The sequence below is a fragment of the Euprymna scolopes genome, chromosome 10 (assembly GCF_053919585.1).
Source record: "Euprymna scolopes isolate OS-2025 chromosome 10, ASM5391958v1, whole genome shotgun sequence".
NCBI lineage: Eukaryota > Metazoa > Mollusca > Cephalopoda > Sepiida > Sepiolidae > Euprymna > Euprymna scolopes.
The window spans coordinates 30962827-30983661 of NC_136491.1; the positions used below are offsets into that span (position 1 = coordinate 30962827).

At 34.4% G+C, this 20835-nt stretch overlaps 1 protein-coding gene across 8 annotated transcripts in view; it reads right to left on the bottom strand.

Moving 5' to 3' along the window:
• Positions 1–20835, bottom strand: part of LOC145285901 (serine--tRNA synthetase-like protein Slimp) — a 378960-nt gene that overhangs the window by 187661 nt on the left and 170464 nt on the right. For all 8 annotated transcript variants that reach the window (XM_080134374.1, XM_080134369.1, XM_080134372.1 and 5 more), the window contains one exon: positions 17424–17493. In XM_080134374.1, coding sequence (XP_079990500.1) covers positions 17424–17493 — 70 coding nt within the window. The remainder of the gene's footprint in view (positions 1–17423; positions 17494–20835) is intronic.

Below are 20835 nucleotides of genomic sequence, written 5' to 3' on the forward strand. Positions count from 1 at the left end.
TAAAATGGTTTTCTTTTCAGACCTGAACGAGATCTTAAGACAATACCACTTCTTCCTCTGTATGAAAGAAACACATTTTCTGTGACAATGAATCCAAAACAGAATTTCAATAATAAATAAACCATTTGAATGTTTTGTTTTTATTTTATTTTTATTTATATTTTAATTATTTAAAAAAAAATTGATTACTGCCGATTTTCTTGCTGAATATTTTTTTTTAAATGAAGATACTAATACAGCAGTCATTTTCTTAAAAAGTTGTTTTCAGAAATATTTTTTTTTTATTTAAATACAGGGTGAGTCACGGGAAACGGATTTTTTTTTTAAGAAAAACAAAACTCTGCGAATATTTCAACATTTTAGAGTAGAGAATATTTCCATGACTCATCCTGTATTTATTTATTTAAATATTTATTTTATTAAGGCATGGAAATAATTAAGACAAAAGATTTTATATTAAAAAAAAAAAATAAATAAATAAATAAAATAAAATGTCTGACAGTTATCTGCGTTAAATCAAACCATTAGTCTTGGAGAAGAAAAATTCCTTGCTTCTTAGATTTCCTCATTTTTTTTTTTTTTTTTTTTTTTTTTTTTTACATGGAAGTCACCACTTATCAAGGCCCGCAAGCCACTCGGGGATAAGGGTTATTGCATGTACAGTAATCATTGAGATAGTATCGTAGTAATCATTAGTATTGGAGATTTGATAAAAGTGTCTTACATAAGGGGTCGGTTAACAGAAATTTGTTTATGTTGGACTTGAAGACATCCAAGTTGTAGTCAGGTGGGAAACAGGCAAACGGAAGAGAATTCCACAGGCGTGCACTTCTAAGAAAGAAGCTTTGTTCATGGAATCTACGTTTTGATTTAGGCACAGATAAAGAGTGGGGAAAATTAATGACAGCGGTTTCAGCTAGACGGGTGTTTATCGTGAAAAATTGGCAAGAGGGGACCAGAGACTGGAGCTCAAACGAGCTTATTTTAAGCCATCCATCAATTGACGGTGAAACTTTCACAAAGTTTGTACACTTTGATGCTCGGTCAATTATTTAATTCAGTCAATCAGTCAGATGGAGTCGAAACTCAAGGACCATTGCTAGTTACATAATTTTTAATAGTTTGATTTTAAACCATACTTTTTGCAGTGCAATGGAGGCCTCCTTACTAAAATTCTTTCCTTTAATGTGTAAGGCAGACTTAGCAGTGTGATGGAGCAATAAAATTATCATTATTAACATTACTGTATTATATTTGCTAAGTAAGTGAAGGGTAACGGAATCTTTTATCCTTACATGGAGTTGTCCGGGAGCAATACTTGCAAATTAGATTATTAGATTTTATTGTCTTCGAACTATTTTCATTATCAGCATAATTACTATTCCTATTAATATAAGATTACAATATTATATTTAAAAGGGATAGTTATAGTTGGTTGGTTGGTTGTTTTTGTTTTACGGCATATCAACCCTTTTCGGGTTATTTAATGCCAAATCCAAAGATTTTGAAGAAAAAATTTTTAATAGAATATATTTGTTGTTTTCAAGTCGGTTTCTATTTAACCCATAGTTGAGGCCTACAGATACTACCACTCCGGGTCAGAGTGGACCTGAGAGCAATGGCAATTAAAGGGTGGCTCCACACTCCCCAAAGCCCGCAAGCTGGGGCCTCACCATCGGATATAGTTTAAGGTCATATCCAGGACCAGCAACAGAAAGAGACACAATGTTGGTAGAAAAAGATAGAAGCAGAGAAAGAATCTACACAGGACCAATCCTAACCCTAACAGGTACTACCACTCTGGGTCGAAGTGGACCTGGGAGCAATGGTAATTAAAGGGTCGCTCCACACTCCCCAAAGCCCACAAGCTAGGGCCTCACCACTGGATATAGTTTAAGGTCATATCCAGGACCCCCATTGAGGGACTTTTACCCTCTGCAGGAGGGCAGTCGGCGTATTCTAATGCCCCACCGACAGGGCCGATAGTTAAAGTAAATGAATTTCATTAATATTTTTTTGGTACTTGTACAGTTTAATCAAGACATAAAAAAAATGAAAATATCGAAAAGGTCAAATAAATAAGTGAAGACAAGAACAAAAAAATACAGATGGCTATCAGCTCAAAAAAGAAAAAGCATATATACAGGACAGATAGAAAGATATGAAAATGCTATTTCTAAATCTAGAAGTGTAAGCCATGTTTAGTTTCCGATGGTTCTTGTTTTAAACAAGTCTTGAGAGGTGACTGGTTTGCAGTAGACAGAACAGTTTCTGATGGTTCGTTGTTTTAAACAAGTCTTGAGAGGTGACTGGTTTGCAGTAGACAGAACAGTTTCCGATGGTTCGTTGTTCTAAACAAGTCTTGAGAGGTGACTGGTTTGCAGTAGACAGAACAGTTTCTGATGGTTCGTTGTTTTAAACAAGTCTTGAGAGGTGACTGGTTTGCAGTAGACAGAACAGTTTCTGATGGTTCGTTGTTTTAAACAAGTCTTGAGAGGTGACTGGTTTGCAGTAGACAGAACAGTTTCTGATGGTTCGTTGTTTTAAACAAGTCTTGAGAGGTGACTGGTTTGCAGTAGACAGAACAGTTTCCGATGGTTCGTTGTTTTAAACAAGTCTTGAGAGGTGACTGGTTTGCAGTAGACAGAACAGTTTCCGATTGTTCGCTGTTACACACAAGTCCTGAGAGGTGACTTGTTTGCAGTAGAGAGTTCTACAGAGCAAAATATTCTTACCATGTCAAGACGGAAAAAAAAACATGTGAAATTGCTCCAGAAAAGGTTTAATATTTATGAAGCAATTCTGGTTTCTGATTGGTTGGTAGCAGAACGTGAATTAATTCGATTCGTCAGTTCCTAGCAGCATCGTTTATAAATAGAATCGTCCAACTGTGTGGGATTATACCCCATTACAAGTCCAAAATATTGCAACACTAAACTAGGTCTACGGATCGATTGATGGAGAGACAGACAGAGCTTCTTCTTGAGATATGTGGACATGTTTCAAAATGCTTTTTTAAATTCAAGCATAAGAGAGCAAAGTAAATGTAGTTGTTTTTTGTTTTTGTTTTTTTTGCGCAAACATAAGCATGATAAACTGAATGATAAAGTCTCTTATAAATATGCAATTAATATGTCATTTCAAACTTAAGCATGAAAGACGGGTGAAGATGCTAATTCAAACTTAAGCACGACAGACCGATAAAAATTCCATTTCAAACTTAAATATGGCAAACCAGGGAATTGATGGTGGCTAAATACTTAATAGTTAATGATATAGATATAGACCGAAAATCTGAGAGTGTCAAGTTGTTCGAATCCAGTTCGTTCCACAGTAATAATTTTTTTTAAATTTACACCTGACCTTGTGCATACGGAACCACTTGCAGAACAGTTGTGAATCGGTGCAAAATGATTTAAGAGAAAATTTGAAAACTTGCTCAACAAATAAAAAAAATTGTATAACTCTAAACACTTGCTTTCCTTTTTTTTTTTTAAAAGAGTGTTTGTATAAGTATTCAGTTTAATAATGGCTGCCAAAGATCAAGTCTTGATGACCAACGCTTTTCAGAAGATGAGTGGTCTCAGCAATAACAACAAGCAGTGGCTTAGCAACTATTTTTGCCACCTGAAGCAGTCGTAAGATCCCCCCCCCTCCACCCTGCTGGCCATTGATAATTTGTTAACCTTCAAAAATCCAGAAAGTCCTCAAAATATTTATTTTCATGGAATTACGATCTAATTTTAGACTACTCATTACAGTCCTTTTAAAAATGTTTTCCTATTTTCACCTCCTCAATATGTTGCCCCTTGGCATGTGGCACCCAGGGAGGGGGATCGCTCCCACTTTGCTATGCTATTGACAACCAGTGTAGGTTCTGCCACACAGAAGTAGAGTATGTGAGCCATCTGACATCCAGTTGTAAAGTTCTCCTAAAAGATGATGCAACACAAGGAGTGTGTAAATTCCTCCACTGGATGATCTGTAAAAATTTGAATATCAGATGTAGCAGCAAGTCCTGAGAACATGTTTACCAGAAAAAACAGTTGGAAATAAGTCATACACCATCCACTATGATTGTGCAATTTCTATAGCTACGTGCATAGGAAACTACGCTAATGGATCGTACAAAGTGATATGGGATAAGAAGAAGAAAGAAGCAACCTTCATAGAAGTTAGTGTGATGCTGGATTAACAGATAACGATATACTAAGGTCTTATGTGCAACACGAAAAGAAGTTGGAATTTTAGAAAGATCTCCATATATATGAAATCTGGACAAATTAAAATATACCTAAGTGTATTTTATGTCCGGCCAAAGCTGCCCCCCCTCCCCGGTATAAATATCAAAATTATATAAAAATGTTTTTTCTTTTTTTTGTTTTTTTTTAAGAACTCCTTTTACCAGCCCTGGAATGGTTAATCTTTTAGTCTAATATAATATTAAATGAGCCTATCATATATATATATATATATATATATATATATATATATATATATATATATATATATATAACAATTTATTTGTTTTTAAATTTTCTTGAACCTAAGATAAATATCTTAAAACAAACTAATGAACTATAGAACACAAAAAATTGTTAAAAACAGAAATCGACAACTTATTTTGTTAGTATTTGTTGAATATAATTATCAGTAAGTATTGGAGCAACCAGACTCATGTAAAAGAATTTCAAAAACTACCTGGCAAATATACCTGGTGAACCAAGTGCAAGAGAGATTCAAACAACTGTACTTAAAAGAGATGGTTAGAATTAGTGTTGGAATGAGGAATCGGAATCGAGAATCGGAAAAACCGGAACTTTTTTTCGGGTATCAGAATCGGAAAAATTTGTATTTATTTTCCGATGCCAAAACGATTCCTTTATCTCTTTTTTATTTGATCTTGTTTAAAACAAAATCTTCTTCAGCTGGTAGTAATTATATAACACTAAATATTTATTTATTTTAAACAACCAGTCAAACTAAAATCTACAGCTGACCCCCCACAACCGTATTTTCACGTGTGAGAAAATATATGCATACTTAACAATGTGGTTTTACGGTAATCGGAAAAAAAATAACTTTATAGTAAATATTTAGATATTTATAAAGAATCGGAATCTGGAATTTAGCAAGGAATCGGTGATGGTATCGGAATCTGGAAAAATATTGGAATCGTCCCATCACTAGTTAGAATCTTAAAATGATCTCTCGGTTGGAATGTATGAGGAAGCAGGTGAATGCCTGACACCTCCAGCTAGAACAAAATGTTAAGAAAATTTTTTAAAAAAATTGAAAAAAAAAATTGTAAAAAAAAAAAATAAATAAAATAAACAAAAAACAAAACCCAGAAAAACAATTTAATGGCTTTCTTGTTTTGCTAATTAGCTACAATCACATATCAGGAACATCTGTTGGATTCATGTTCTTGAAACGTGCATAAAAAGTCCACTTTCATACGCAAGCATAAAATGGGCACATAATGGGTGAAAAAGAGTAAAGACAATTTATTTTTAGAATCGCATTGAATATGCGCACAAGTTTATCATTGAATATGCGCACAAGTTTATCATTCGCAAAACAAATTCTAATTACTTTCTGGTGAACTTGCGACAGAAGAAAATGAGACAATTTTTTTTTTTGAGGTGGTGGAGATGACATTTAACAATTTCACATGTTTAAAAATGTCATTTGTTTCGTCTGTATATAACGTTAGGCATGTGTATGTGTTCGTACATTTTCCACAAATCTAACAAAAAATAAGGTTTTTTGCAGGTTTCATTTTACTTCAGTCAAAGTTTTCAGAAATCAAAGGGCCCCCTTTCTGGGGCTAACACTTGATTTATATACGAGATACACATAAATACTTGAATATTTCATTAAAGTTCTCTTTTACCTCTTAAACACCGAGTTAGTAAAGAAGTTGAGAACATAAATTTTCTCTCCACAATCCACTAACGCCTGTGGAACTCTCTTCCGATTGCCTGCTGTCCAGCTGACTACAATCTGATTGTCTTCAAGTCCAATGTAAACAAGTTATTGACCAACCATCCCCCTAAGTAATCCAATTTACAAAATTCCCACTACTTATGTTTACTACGCTATAATCATATTGACTAATGTATACCCATTAACCCTTATCCTCGAATGGCCTCCGGGTCTTGATAAGTGGTGATTCCTGTGTTAAAAAAAAAAAAATCTTTATGATCTCTTGATCTGGGTTTCATGGCAAGAATTCATCTAGTCTGGGCCACAAATACTACGTGATTTTGAATATTTAGTACTTGTCGGGAAAAGTATCCTCATACTAAGTTATTCTGACAAACCGCTGCACAAAGAGACCTTAGATGCTGGAAAATAGTGTCTAGTAGGCATTCAAGTTCTCTCCAGTAGGCATCAAGTTTCTCTCCTATGGCAGACGCAAGCAGCATTTTAATTATGAGATGCATAAATATTTGAATATTCCAGTAAAGTTCTTCTTTACCTCTTTGAAAAGCTAAATATTCCACATTTTTGGATCGCCGCGTGTGGATTTGTTTTTTTTTGTATAAAAGCGAAACTAATTCGAAGCTTGCGGCATCATTCCCAGTGCGATCGCCAGGAACGTCCAAAAGCAATCAGCTTTGATCAATGCAGAGTTTCTCCTTATAGTAAGTAGTTAGTAAAGAAGATGAGAAAATTTTATTTATTTATTTATACAATCATTTTTAAACACCCCATTTGAAGACATGCTTCAGTTAAAGCCATAGAAGACAATGGCTCGAAGAGGTTTGACTATCCATGAGTTATTTCCATAAGTATTGTGTTTTGGAATTATCTAATCTAATAATCTAAGGAACTTGCATGTCCAGCTAAAAGTAAAAGAAAAAATACAAAACAAAGACCCACAAAAATCGGTATATTCTTGATCAGCGTTGACCTGGATGAATAATATCTAAAATTTAGAAAAAATTCTCTGACGGTTAACTCGGCCAAGTTTCGTCAGGTGGGTTGAGGGAAGGAGCACTTTTTCAATATTATTATGTTTGGAAATAAAATATCAATTAAGTTTACAAGGAATCTATTATATAAAGGAGAGTTTTCTGGGGGGGGGGTATTTTACCTCAGTCAAAGTTCTCAGAATTCAAGGGAATCCATTTCTGAAACTAACACTTGATCATTCCAGCAAACATCTTTTTCTATCAAAGACCAAGTTACTAATGAAGTTAAGAACATTGTTTTACTCTCTCCAATTGAATATTGAAATATGTTACAGTATATCTTTTTTGTAGTATCTTTCTTACTAGATTCGAAAACAAGAATTCATCTACTCTGGTGGAGTATCCAGCTTTGTGTTGTTATTTGAGGTAACATCACTTGAAGATGCACCATTCTGTGTAAAAGCTAGTGTGAGTTAGCTATACCAAGGAGATCTTGTTTGGGCATCATCTATATATATAAAAGCGAAAATGTGTGTATGTATGTTCGCTTTTTGTGTATGTCCGCAAAAGGCTTTTTTCTGGGAAGAAATCGGTCGGCTCGCTCCTTCTTTAACCTTTTTATATCATGTCTAAATCGTAATACCTACGAGTTAACGGAGGTCGCCTATCTATTTAATTTGCCCAACTTTGAAAAGCTAAATATTCCACATTTTTGGATCGCCGCATGTGGATTTGGCTTTTTTGTATAAAAGCGAAACTAATTCGAAGCTTGCAGCATCATTCCCGGCACGATCGCCGGGAACGTCCAAAAGCAATCAACTTTGATCAATGCAGAGTTTCTCTATATCAGACAATTGCTATTCAATTTGGACAATCCTCTTTTTATGGGGAGCTCTCCCCCCCCCCAACATCTTGGGGGAAAAAAAACAAAAAAAAAAAACTGCCTCGCAGTGAAAGTTGACTTCATTAAGTCATTAAGTCATTAAGTGCGGGCATTTGCCAATTCTTAATACTTAAATAAATTCAAACATCTTTCCGTTAATATTTCTTGCTCGCCGAGCAGTTAACGTTGCACTTTTTTTTCACATTTTAATTTCCAACTTCGCCTCAAGATTTCGGGTTTGATCCTTCCTACTTACCTACCAAAACTTTTTTTTAACCCCCTCCCCCCCAGACACAAACCCCCGGCCAACGATTTTTTTTTATTTTCCCAAAAGCACACACACCTCTAAACACCCGAGCAATGTTGGATACCCCCACTAGTAATATAAAAGTGAAAATGTATGTATGTATGTATGTATGTGTGTGTGTATGCTCGCTTTTTCTGTGTGTCTACAAAAGGCTTCTTTCAGAGAAGCGGTCGGTCGGTTCACAACTTTTTTAAAACTTTTTATATCACATACAAATCGTAATATCTCACAGTTAACAACGAAGCTCGCCTGTCTATTTAATTTGCTCGATTTCGGGAAGATAAATATTCAATATTTGTCGCTTGCCGCATGTGGGTTAGTCTTTTTCCTATAACATCTTCGGGAAAAAAAAAGCGTTCAGCAGTAAATACTATCCCGCAGACAAACCTAACCTCATTAACTCATTAAAACGAGCACCTGCTAAATCCAACTAATTAAATAAATTCAAACGTGTTTCCGTTAGCATCTCGCGGTGGGATAATGGTGAATATCGCACGTTTTTTTTTCACACTTTAATTTACAACTTTGCCTCAAGGGTTCGGGTTTGGGTTCGATCCTCATACTTACTTTTCTTTTTACCCCCCCCCAAACACACGGGCAACGCCGGGTACCCCTCGCTAGTATCTATATATATAAAAGGCAAAATGTGTGTGACCATTTCGTGTATCTCTTCAAAAGGCTTTTCTCGCACACGCTCCCGGGGTCGTTACTATCGCTTAAAACTGTGTATATAGGTCCTATATAATAATATCTAGGAATTAGGAAACCGCGTAGCGTATAGATTTATTTACGTCGATTTTTACAAAATTATTGCTATTTTGGCTTCTCGCGTGTTGATTGGGCTTTTTAGTATAAATACAGTGAAACTAAACTCAAACGACGTGTTCTCGGCATTGCGCCGGGGAAAAACGTCCAGAAGCAATCAGCTTTGATCAGACAGTTCTGGACAATTGGGAGCTGCTTACCCCCTCCCCAACATCTGTTGGGGGAAGAAACAGTTAAATTTGGGTAAACAAACCCAAACGCTGCGTGACTTCTATTTGACCTTCTTAATTAGGTCAAATATAAGCAGCAGAGTTAACTTTTATTCCGCACGCCTCTTTTTATAGTTAAATAACCTGTTTAATGTTGTCTGTCGACGTGGCACAATGGGTAACGTAGCACGTTTTTTTTTTCACACATTAAAAGGGTATGGGTTCGATTCTCATACTTACCTACCAAAACGTTTATTTTATTATTTAAACCCCCCCCTCCCCGGAGTTTTGATTTACCTCAAGACACCCAGGCATCGCCGGGTACCCGCCGCTAGTATATATATAAGTGAAAATGTGTGTATGTGCACATTTTTCTGTATGTCAGGCAAAGGCTTTTTTCCGGTTGCTTCTCGGGTTGGTCGCTCATTCTTATAACTTTTTATATGCTACCGAGATGATAATATCTAAGATTTACGAAACAACCTCGTAAAATTCTTTTATTTCAGTGACTTTTATCTTACAAAATTTGTGCTGTGAATTCGTTTTCTCTGCTACTGCTACTGCTATGGCATGATAGTTGACCTAGAAAACCACCTGGGTTTTTAAACGCTTATTTTCGACTTTTCTAAAGTCCCTGCCTTCATGGCATCATGCTATGTCATCAAGGCTTCGGGTTTGAGCCTACCTCCCTCCCAAAACTTTTTTCACTGTTTTTTTTTTTTCATTTTTGTTTGTTTTTTAATATTTAAACAGGGTTTTGTTTTGCTCTACCCCCCCTCTTCAACACACACACCTACAAACACCTGGGCAACGCCGGGTACCCCTGCTAGTTCCTCATAAAGACAACATCCAGCATTAGTCAACAGAAAAGGCCCAATTCTCCTCCACGATAATGCCTTACCACACATTGCTAAACCGACCCTGCAGAAGTTGGGCTATGAAACTGCCTCATCCACCATGCTCTCCAGACCTCTCACCTACTGACTACCACTTTTTCAAACATCTCAACAAGTTTCTGCACGAGAAAGGCTTAAAAAACCTAAGCAATATCAAAAACGCCTTTATCGCCACTAGAATGCAAAATTTTTACATTACTGGCATAAATACACTTGTTTCGCGTTGGCAAAAGTATCTTAATTCTGATGGTGCTTATTTCGATCAATAAATTTTTTTTGGAGTCGAGATATGTTCATCTGAATTTAAAAGTTAAAAACTGCAAGAACTTTTTTGTCAACCTGATACTTGCAAAGCGGGCATAGGGATGCAACATTGTAGCGAGGAGATAGAGATTGGAGCTTTTTGATAGTGCAGGAATCTATTAGGACGCTGTCTAAGAGTGAGAGAATAGTGGCAGATGCACCATTCCAGATGTGACACTACTATATGCAATGTGCAAATGGTGGCTTTGTAGAGATATAGCATACTGGCAGGTGCAAGTAATTTTCTAGCACAGTAGAGAGAGCCCATCTTCTTCTCAGCAATCTTAGTGTTGTCTTCAATGTATTTGTTCCAATTCATGTTGCCTGTGAATGTTAAGCCAAGGAGTTTAAATAAAGTGTGTGCATCCAGCTAAAAGTCAAAAACTACACAAGAAACACCTTCAAAGATGATATATTCTTTTTCAGCATTACTGAATATGGGCATTTTTTTTTCAGCATTGTCGAATATGGGCACGTTTATTTTATAATATTTATTCTTTTGGAAGTCACTGGAGAGAAAAAAAATTGGCCTGAGGATTAGGGCGACTTTGTTTTCCATCAAATTTTTGGTCTGAAACTTGAACTAAAATACATTTTCTTGGCTTTCAGGCTCAGATCAACATGTATCATCTATTTTATCTATTAAAAGAGAGTAAATCCTTCTAGATTATGGAGAGGGAGGAGAGAAGAGTAAGTGAGATGGGGGAGGGAGATAAAAAGTATGGGGGGGATAGATGAAGAAGAGAGGGATACAAAAGTAAGAAAGTGGCAAAAAGGAAGAAAAGGGAAAAGGGGAGAAAGGAGAGAAGGGGAGGGAGGAACGAAAAAGGGAGGGAAGGGGTAAAAGGGAAGGAAGGGGAAGACAGAAGAGAAAACAGGAAGAAAATGGATGGGGGAATGGGTAAGAGATTGGATAGGAGATTGGAAGGGAAAGGGGAAGAAAATAGATAAGAAGAGAGATGTAGAGAAAGAGAGAAGTTTTAAAATAAAGACGTTACTCATTTTTTCATTCTTCTATTTTAGTGTCCAGGACACTCTCCTACTGGGCAATATTGGGTAGCCATGTTAGTAAAACATAATACAGTGTTTAGAATTATTTCTGAAAGTGTGTGTTAATGTATTTTGTGAAGTAGAACCACCAACTGAGCATAACCTTGGCATCAAATCACAGAATTCCAAATGGCTAAGCTGAGTGATTGAAACTGGTTCAAACGAAAAAAAATAGAAAAGAAAAAGTAAAGAAAAAAGAAAAAGTAAAGAAAAAAGATAAAACAAAAAGTAAAGAAAAAAGAAAAAGGAAAAAGTAAAGAAAAAAATAAAAGGAAAAAGACAAAAAGGAAAAAGACAAAAAGGAAAAAAGACAAAAAGGAAAAAAGACAAAAAGGAAAAAAGACAAAAAGGAAAAAAGACAAAAAACAAAAGGAAAAAAGACAAAAAACAAAAGGAAAAAAGACAAAAAAGAAAAGGACAAAAAAGAAAAGGACAAAGACAAAGAAAAAGACAAAAGAAAAAGAAAAAGATTTAAAAAAGGCAAAAGAAAAAAAGAGAAAAATAGAGAAAAAAAAACAAAAAAAAGAGGGTTTAATATTTGGCTTTTAGGATATCATATTAATTTACATTTTTATTTGATGTACCTTGAACAATGCAAAGGAAAATAGGTCATTTTGAGAGGAAAAATATGTGATAAAATCTACAGGCGATCATGGTTTCTGTGACAGGAAATGATGTAAACAAAAACAAAAGAAGAAATATGTGATGTTATATAAAATTAAGATCAAATTAAATATGAAATTAAAAAAAAACTTTTTTCACTTGCATATCTCTTGATCCAACCTTTGATAAATATCACACAAAAAAAAAAAAAACTTTGAAAATAAGTAAATAAAGAATCTATGATTTTCTTTGGAGTACTGTTCTCGTCTTGAGTGTAATTTGTAAAACATTTCGGTTGATGTAAACTCCGACCTTAATTCACAACTGTATTCTGTGAATTTTACCTAGGTAAAGTGTCACCTACAACTAAACTTTACTAAGGTAAAAGTGTCACTTACAAATGAATTTTACCTGAGTAAAATGTCACTCACAACTAAATTTTACCAAGTTAAAATGTCACTCACATCCAAATTTTACCAAGTTAAAATGTCACTCACATCCAAATTTTACCTAGGTAAAATGTCACTCACATCCGAATTTTACCTAGGTAAAATGTCTCTCACATCCGAATTTTACCTAGGTAAAATGTCACTCACATCCGAATTTTACCTGGGTAAAATGTCACTCACATCCGAATTTTACCTAGGTAAAATGTCACTCACATCCGAATTTTACCTAGGTAAAATGTCACTCACATCCGAATTTTACCTAGGTAAAATGTCACTCACATCTGAATTTTATCTAGGTAAAATGTCACTCACATCCGAATTTTACCTAGGTAAAGTGTCATCTATAACCGATCTTTACTAAGGTAAAAGTGTCACTAAAAAATGAATTTTACCTCGGTAAAAATCAGTTGTGACTGACATTCTTCTGGGTGTTGAATGTCCCATCCTCAGCACTGGTAATACTCACAATACAATTGCAAGTTTCTGAGGACTTATATCCATTCACGGCTGATGGAATGAGAGATGCTATCACTGTGGATTAAATAAAGAGTTCCATTCAAAATTTCAATGTAGAGTCCAGAGTTTGACAGAAAGATATCTGAATATGACAAAAGTCACCTGAAGAAGGCTGGAGGTTACATCAACAGAAACATTGTGAAAATAACACTCAACATGAGAACAGTAGTCAAAATAATCCAAATAATACAAATTACAAAGGACGTTCAATAAGTAATGCCCCTGACCCACTTCCCATAACAGTAGAGCAACGAAACTTGGCACAGTTATTAGTCTTTCTCTACATAGGAACCACCCAGAGTTATGCATTTCTCCCATCGCTTGATGCAGTTTTGGAGACCATTTTTGTAGAACACCCCAGGTTGATCCTTCAACCACGACGTGACTTCAGAAATCAAGGCTGCATCATCTGGGAAACGCTTTCCTTTCAAAAACAACTTCATGGCTGGGAAGAGGTGAAAGTCAGAGGGTGCAAGGTCAGGAGAGTAGGGAGGATGGGGAGAATTGCATAATCACACACCCGTGCTTCTGATCTGGCAACATGCGAGTTGTGAACCGGAGCGTTGTCCTGCAGAAGGAGGGTACCTTTGCTGATCTTGCCCCGCCTCTTGATTTTGATAGCTTCCCTTGATTTCCTCAAAAATGAAGCATAATAGTCTCCTGTAATTGTGGTACTCTTTGCCAGGACATCTGTCTTCACTACTCCATCCTGGTCCCAGAAGACTGTGAGCATGACCTTGTCAGTGGAGGGCTGCACCCTTGCCTTCTTTGGAGGTGGTGAGTCCAAGTGCTTACACTGCATTGACTGGGCTTTGATCTTTGGATCATAGTGATGGACCCAAGTTTCATCCTGTGTGATTACACAGGATGAAACTTTTGAAAAACTTTGACTCATCTTCTTGGCACAATTCATCCTCGAGCACTCGACGCATTCTCGCTTCTGGAATGGTGTGAGCAACCTGGGAATCCATCTGGCAGACACCTTATGCATATGAAAATGGTCATGAATGATAGTTTCCACAGACCCTGTACTAATCTTGACATCTTGGGCTATTTGGCGAATAGTAATGCGCCGATCTTCCAAAATGGCAGTCTCAACTTGACGGACATATGTCTCATCAATAGCAGAAGGTGAGGGGGGGGGCGACGAGGTCTAGGAGATGTTTCTATAGACATCCGGCCATGTTTGAATTCATGATGCCAGCATTTTACAAGCTCATATGATGGGACATTATCACTATAAGTTTCTTTCATTTCATCAAAAGTCTCCTGTGGTGTGCATCCTTTCAAATACAAAAACCGGATCACTGCTCGACATTCAACAGACTCCATTTCACACCTGACTCAGTTCAAACACCTGTAAAACAGAAACCACAGTTAGAGCTGTAATTTGCCACATAACCATAGAGATATAAATCATTGCGCATGCAAAATTTCAGCTAGATCAGACAACTGGAAGTGGGTCAGGCGCATTACTTATTGCACGCCCCTCGTGTTAATCCTCATCTAAAAGTTTTTTTTTGTTGTTAAACCATGTTGTTTCTTTTTGTTTTTGTTTTTTTTTAGTCTCTCGATGAAAGGAGGGTGAACCTGTAAATTCACCCTTGTCCGTTCGGCTGTTCACACTTATCTCAATAACTATGCCTTGGAATTTTTAAAAATTTTGCACAAACATTAAATATGACAGGAGTAAAAAAATGTAACGGATTTTCTGGGAAAACTTTGGTTGCTCCCCTAGGGGTGCCTTTCGGGTTAAAATGGCTACAATTGACACTTTTGTGCTTATAAAAAAAAAAATAATTGATATCTGGGATTTTTATAAAACTTTCTGAAAAGTTGTAACTAACTGATTTCTATATAATTTTGTTTATCTATACTTTGCAATAACTCTTGGGTGTGATCCAGGGGCTCTTTTAGGGCAAATAATAACACTCCATTTATGGGACTATTTTACCATATTTGTCCAAAATTTTCTGTGTATTAACATTAATATTTAACAGTTTTGCAGGGAGCTGAACTCAAATTTAAATGTTAAGGCCTTGGAGACTTTTGGGCCTAATTGGGCCTAATTGGGGGGGGGGGGAATGATGGACTTAGTCATTTCTATTTTTGCATGGTGCAGAACTGAAATTTACATATGTTAAGGCCTAAAACTGCACCATTTGTTCATTTTCACCAGGATTTGACGTCCCCTGGCTAAATGGGGGAGAGGGCCAAATGCTGAACTTAGTCATTTTTTTTATGCCTCGTTTACTCTGCATTCACTTGTTTTTTATAAAACTATGTTGTTTCTTTATGTAAAAATGTCATTGTTTTGTTAGAATCTTTTTTTTTATATTAAGATTGCAAATGGGTGTTGCTGTTGAGGTCAATAATGAAAACTGTTTTCATTGTAACAATCACATTACATGAAATAATTATTTTTGGAAAGAAACTTAATCCATTATTTAGTCATAAAGAACATAGTGGGAGAGAAAAAAAAAAGACAAATTCGCTAGAAAGAATAAAATTTTGATTCCTCCGATTCAACACTATCAATAGCAAACTTTGAAAAATAGATCGGCTTCATCTATATATATGAAAAGCAAAATTTGTGTATGTCTGCAAAAGGCTTTTTTCGCCGGGATTCTCGGGAGGGGGGGGGGTACTAGTGATTAGAACTTTTTAGATTCCCCCTAGATCATAATATGTACGATTTGTGAACGTGTGTCGCGGCTCGATTTATTCACAGTGACTTTTACAAAATTATTGCTATTTTGGCCTCTCACGTGTTCGTTCGGCTTTTTCGTATAAAAGCAAAACTGATGTGAAACTAACGAGCTGTTTTTGGCTAACTTGGTAACAGCATTCAGAAAGCGATGGAAACGTTTGGTCAAAGTCGGTTTTTCACCGTCATATCAGACAATTTTTTTCATTTGAACACTCCCCAAAGTTGGGTAAACAAACAAAACAACTATCCCACAGTAAAAAGATTTGACTTCATTAAACATGTACTTAAAAACTGCAGAATAGCGTGATGTTTGATCTCAATTCACTTTTTAATCAATCTTACATTACTACTGTCGTCGTAGCGCAGGTGTTCAGACTCAGCCTATTGACCTCAATGTTCCGGGTTTGAGCCTACCTGCCACCAATGCCCCCCCCCTTTTTTTTTCTTTTACACCTACAAAAATTTTTTTTTCCATTTTTAAAATCGCTATTTAACATCGTTTTTTTATATTTAAACAGGGTTAAGTTTCCTTTTTGTTCTGCTTTACCCCCCCCCCCACAAACACACCTACAAACACCTGGGAAACACTGGGTACCCCTGCTAGTCTATAAAATAAATCTCACCTGTCTGTTCAAATATAGGTATGTATGTATGTCTCGCAAAAACTTTCGACAGAGGCAATGGACCCTGACAAAAATCGGTATCATTTTGAAGCTCAACGTCTTGAGCAACAAATATTGAAAAATTAGCCAAAAATATTAATTCCTTCACCCTAAACTCAGCCGTTTTGTACTAGGAGGGGTCGATTTTTTTTCGCTGACATTTTAGCAAGTTATCGTTACCGTTGGATTGACTTCAGTTGATTTCAATGCGTTTGACTTCCGATCGCGTCATGGAGACATTGGCTAAGACGTCAGATTTTCTTTCACTTTCTTTTCCACCTTTGCGTCACAGGTTCGAGCCTCCCTGCCTACTACCATTTCATTTTTTTTTTTTAACACCTTTCTAAACCCTGGCTGCCTACTATTGTTCTGATTCCCTCCTCACGCTACTACCATTTTTTTTTAACACCTCTCTCCACATTCATGGGTTCGAGCCTGCCTGCCTTTTTTTTTTTTTTTTTTTTTTTTTTTTTACAAAGGCATCACCACATTATCAAGGCCAAGAGGCCACTCAAAGGATAAGGGTTAAAGAGTGTACAGTAGAAATTGGACAATATAGTAATCATTAGTAATGAAAATTTGGTAAATTTGATAACTTATATGGAACGGCTCATCAAGAACTTATTTACGTTAGACTTGAAGACAACCATATTGTAGTCAGCCGGAAAACGGAAGACAATTCCACAGGCGTGCAGTTCAAAGAAAGAAACTACCATTTTTTTTTTTTTTTTGCTCAACACACACCTCCAAACACCCGGGCAAACTGGGCACCCAGGCTAGCTTTATATATTGGATAAATGATAATAAAATGTACTTAGACTAACACTGTATTGCAGTTTCACTGTATTACCGATCATCAGGTAGGTTCCTGACTGGCATGAATCAAATATACATGTACAAAAATAGAAATGTATTTCTCAAATCAAACAATTTTCCACCACACTTATGTCACCTTGACATAAAATTCAAGATAGGGTACTAAACCTTATATCTAGAATCCTTATTTTTGATCAAAATCCATTACATGATTTGGATCAATTATACCTGATGCACCCCTTCTCCGTTTAAAAAAAAAAAAGAAATGGAAAATTTTGACCACACCTAAATGTACAAGTGTAGAAATGCATGCATAGAAAATTTAAAGGTTTACCTGAATTTAAGCCAATTTAATTTTTGTCCAATTTTGATGTGATTGTTTTCTTCATCTGCAACAGGTAAAACTGCAAAAAGAAATTTGAACAACTGAGAAATTAATTTACTTTCTCTCACTCATTGCGTGTGAGTATATATATATATTTTTTATTATTTGGGGTAAACAGTTACATATGGTCGCTACAAATAGCCATCTGTTTCAGTCAAAGATACTTCATCAGGCGACCTGGAACCTCTCGACGCCAAAAAGAAAAATGAAACCTGAATATATATATATATATATAGTGAATAAATGACAAAACTATATTCCAAAATTCATGATTGTTGACCATCTTATAATTTATTCCTTTAATTCAGTTGACATTTACAATTCTTGACAGTATCTGTTTCGTAGTGCAGAATCAATCAATCACTTATATCAATCAGTGAATCTATTATGCCCTTAACTCATCAGAAAAATAGCAGCAATCAATTTGTCAATAGGAAATAAAGTGTGATTTGACATGATTAAAATCCGAAAATTGGAAGAAAAGCTGCAAATACCTTTAATATGGTTCCATCACGCCATTTTGAATTTTGGAATATAGTTTTATGTCATTTATTCACTATATTGCTCTACAGAAATATATATATATATTAACTAGCAGGTCGCCCAGCATTGCCTTGTCGTAAAATATGCTTAAATATAATATTTTGTTTAATGCAGATTTCATATTTATTATTATATTATTATTATATTATTATTATATTATATTAGACCCAATATATAATAATGATTTAAAAAGTTAAAAAAAAAAAAAAAAAAATGACGTGCATGGTATCACCGAAAATAGAAACCAAAACGTTTAGCTTACGATTTACTTTTTCCGTTGACATTAATGACTGTACTATGAAGACATGTTTACTGCAAGGCTAATAATTAAAACATGAACGAATAGCTATTACGTCACGTATGCGTATTCGTAATGCGACCTTCACCTGGTAAATTTCACTTTTTAATTTTCACACTTTTACATCAATTTTCCCCCGGCTAAAACCCAAATATAAAGTTTTGAACGGGTTTGAATACCCTATATATTAAGTTTCATGTCTATAGATCAAAAACTGATAGAGGAGTTTGGTAGGGAAAATTTTTTCAAACAAAAATATATACGCATACATAAATATATTTAGAAACAAAAATATATATGCATACATAAATATATTTAGAAACAAAAATATATACGCATACATAAATATATTTAGAAACAAAAATATATACGCATACATAAATATATTTAGAAACAAAAATATATATGCATACATAAATATATTTAGAAACAAAAATATATACGCTACATAAATATATTTAGAAAGAGGTGTGTGTTTATTATAAGCTTTTTATGCAAGTATAAATCATGTAGAATATCTGCACAAATATAATTACAGGTAGTGGTTAACTAAAGATGATTATTTCATAAGAAAACCGAAAAAACTAATAGGGAATTAATTAAAATGAATGTTTAAAAGAATATGCAAATTAGCTAGATCTTTTGCAGATGAATCCAATTTCACAACCCATATATAACGAAGTTGTATTTTCTTTTTAAATAAATAGAAAAAAGGGTTTTAATATGAATATCAATACACAAAAACAAATTTATAGGAGTATATATATAAAATGAATAAATGATAAAAGTATATATTCCAAATTTCATGATTTTTACCATTTTACAATTTATTCCTTTAGTTCAGTTGTCATTTACAGTATCTGTTTCGTAGCACAAAATCAATCATTTATTATATCAATCAGTGAATCTATTTTGCCCTTAACTCATCAGAAGAAATAGCAACAAGCAATCCACCATATGCGTTTGGACGTGATTAAAAAATCCAAAAATTGGAAGAGAAGTTGCAAATACCTTAGTTTTCTTTCTTTACGCATTTTATTTCCTTTGCGAAAGGCATGTGAAGCTTCCTCCAAGTACATTGCGATGGGTCCAGAATTAGAGCAGGCGATCAATCGATTTGATTGTAAAAATGAGTTATTTTCATTATTTTCAATGGCAATAAAAATATGGGAGTGTGAAACTTTCATTGATCATCATTACATTTCCGGCAACATCAGGTCACCCTCCTAGCATATATATATAATTATTTACTGTAATAATTATTAATAATTATAATATAATTATTTACTACAGACACACAAAGGCGGTTTCAAATGTTAATATATATACATATATAACTAAATACATAAAAGGGTTGGAAAAAAAAAAAAACTGCAGCAGTACAATTGCACTCAAATATTTCAATAATCTTTTATACTAAGAAATATTGATCGAAATTTCATTATGAGGACATCGATTAGCAAAACGGTTAAACTGCTTGTTTTTTTTCGAAAACTAACATATCAAGAACCATAACAGAATTAAAGAAGCTGGGAAAAGGCTTCCGTGCTTCTTTATTATGATAACAAAAAAATATTGAGTTTCAAGTGAAACGAATGGCACTTACATAATTGTCAGGTCTCAAATAGTAACACATTAAAAAATTATGAAAAACGATAAGGTAGAAAAATAATTATTACTTAAAATAGACATTTGTAAAATCTAGCGATTTGGTTTTAAAATCTAATTTGAATTAGAGTTAACAGAGGAGGTAATTAAGTTTTCAATTTCCTGGAAATCTTATGCCAATTTTGGAAGAGTAATTTTGATAATTTGTTTTTTCCAGAATTTTTTGGATATGTTACTATTCGAAACCTGTCAATTATGTAAGTACCATTTGTTTTTATTTGAAATTCAATATTTCTTTTTTGTGTTATTATAATACAGAAACACTGATTCTTTTTTCAGAATAGTTATTTTCCCAATAGTTATTTTTCTACCTTACTTTTCATAATTTTTGGATATGTTACTATTTGGGACACAACAATTATGTATTACTTAAAATATAATATTTATGCATATTTTACGACTGGGCAATGCCAAGCAACCTGCTAGTATATATTTCCATATGCTAGAACACTTTCATCTTAAATTCTATGCAATTATGCAGAATGTAGAAACTATGCATAAATAGAATTCAGCGTAATAATGAAGCCAATCCTCTAATAAGAAATCATAAAAATGAATACGTAATTAAAACCCTTTTTTTCAATGAATATGCAAATTAGTTAACCTTCATGTAGTCGCTTGCATATCTATGACTGAGTATATGTAGTTTTGATAATTTTTAAATAGAAAAAGTAGGCCTATAATATCAATGTCAGAGTGAGGAAAAAATCCAACTTTATAGGTATGTATATATATATCTATATATAATATATATATATATATATATATATATCTAATGTATATATATATATATATATAAAATGTATATATATATATATATATATATATCTAATGTATATATATATATATATA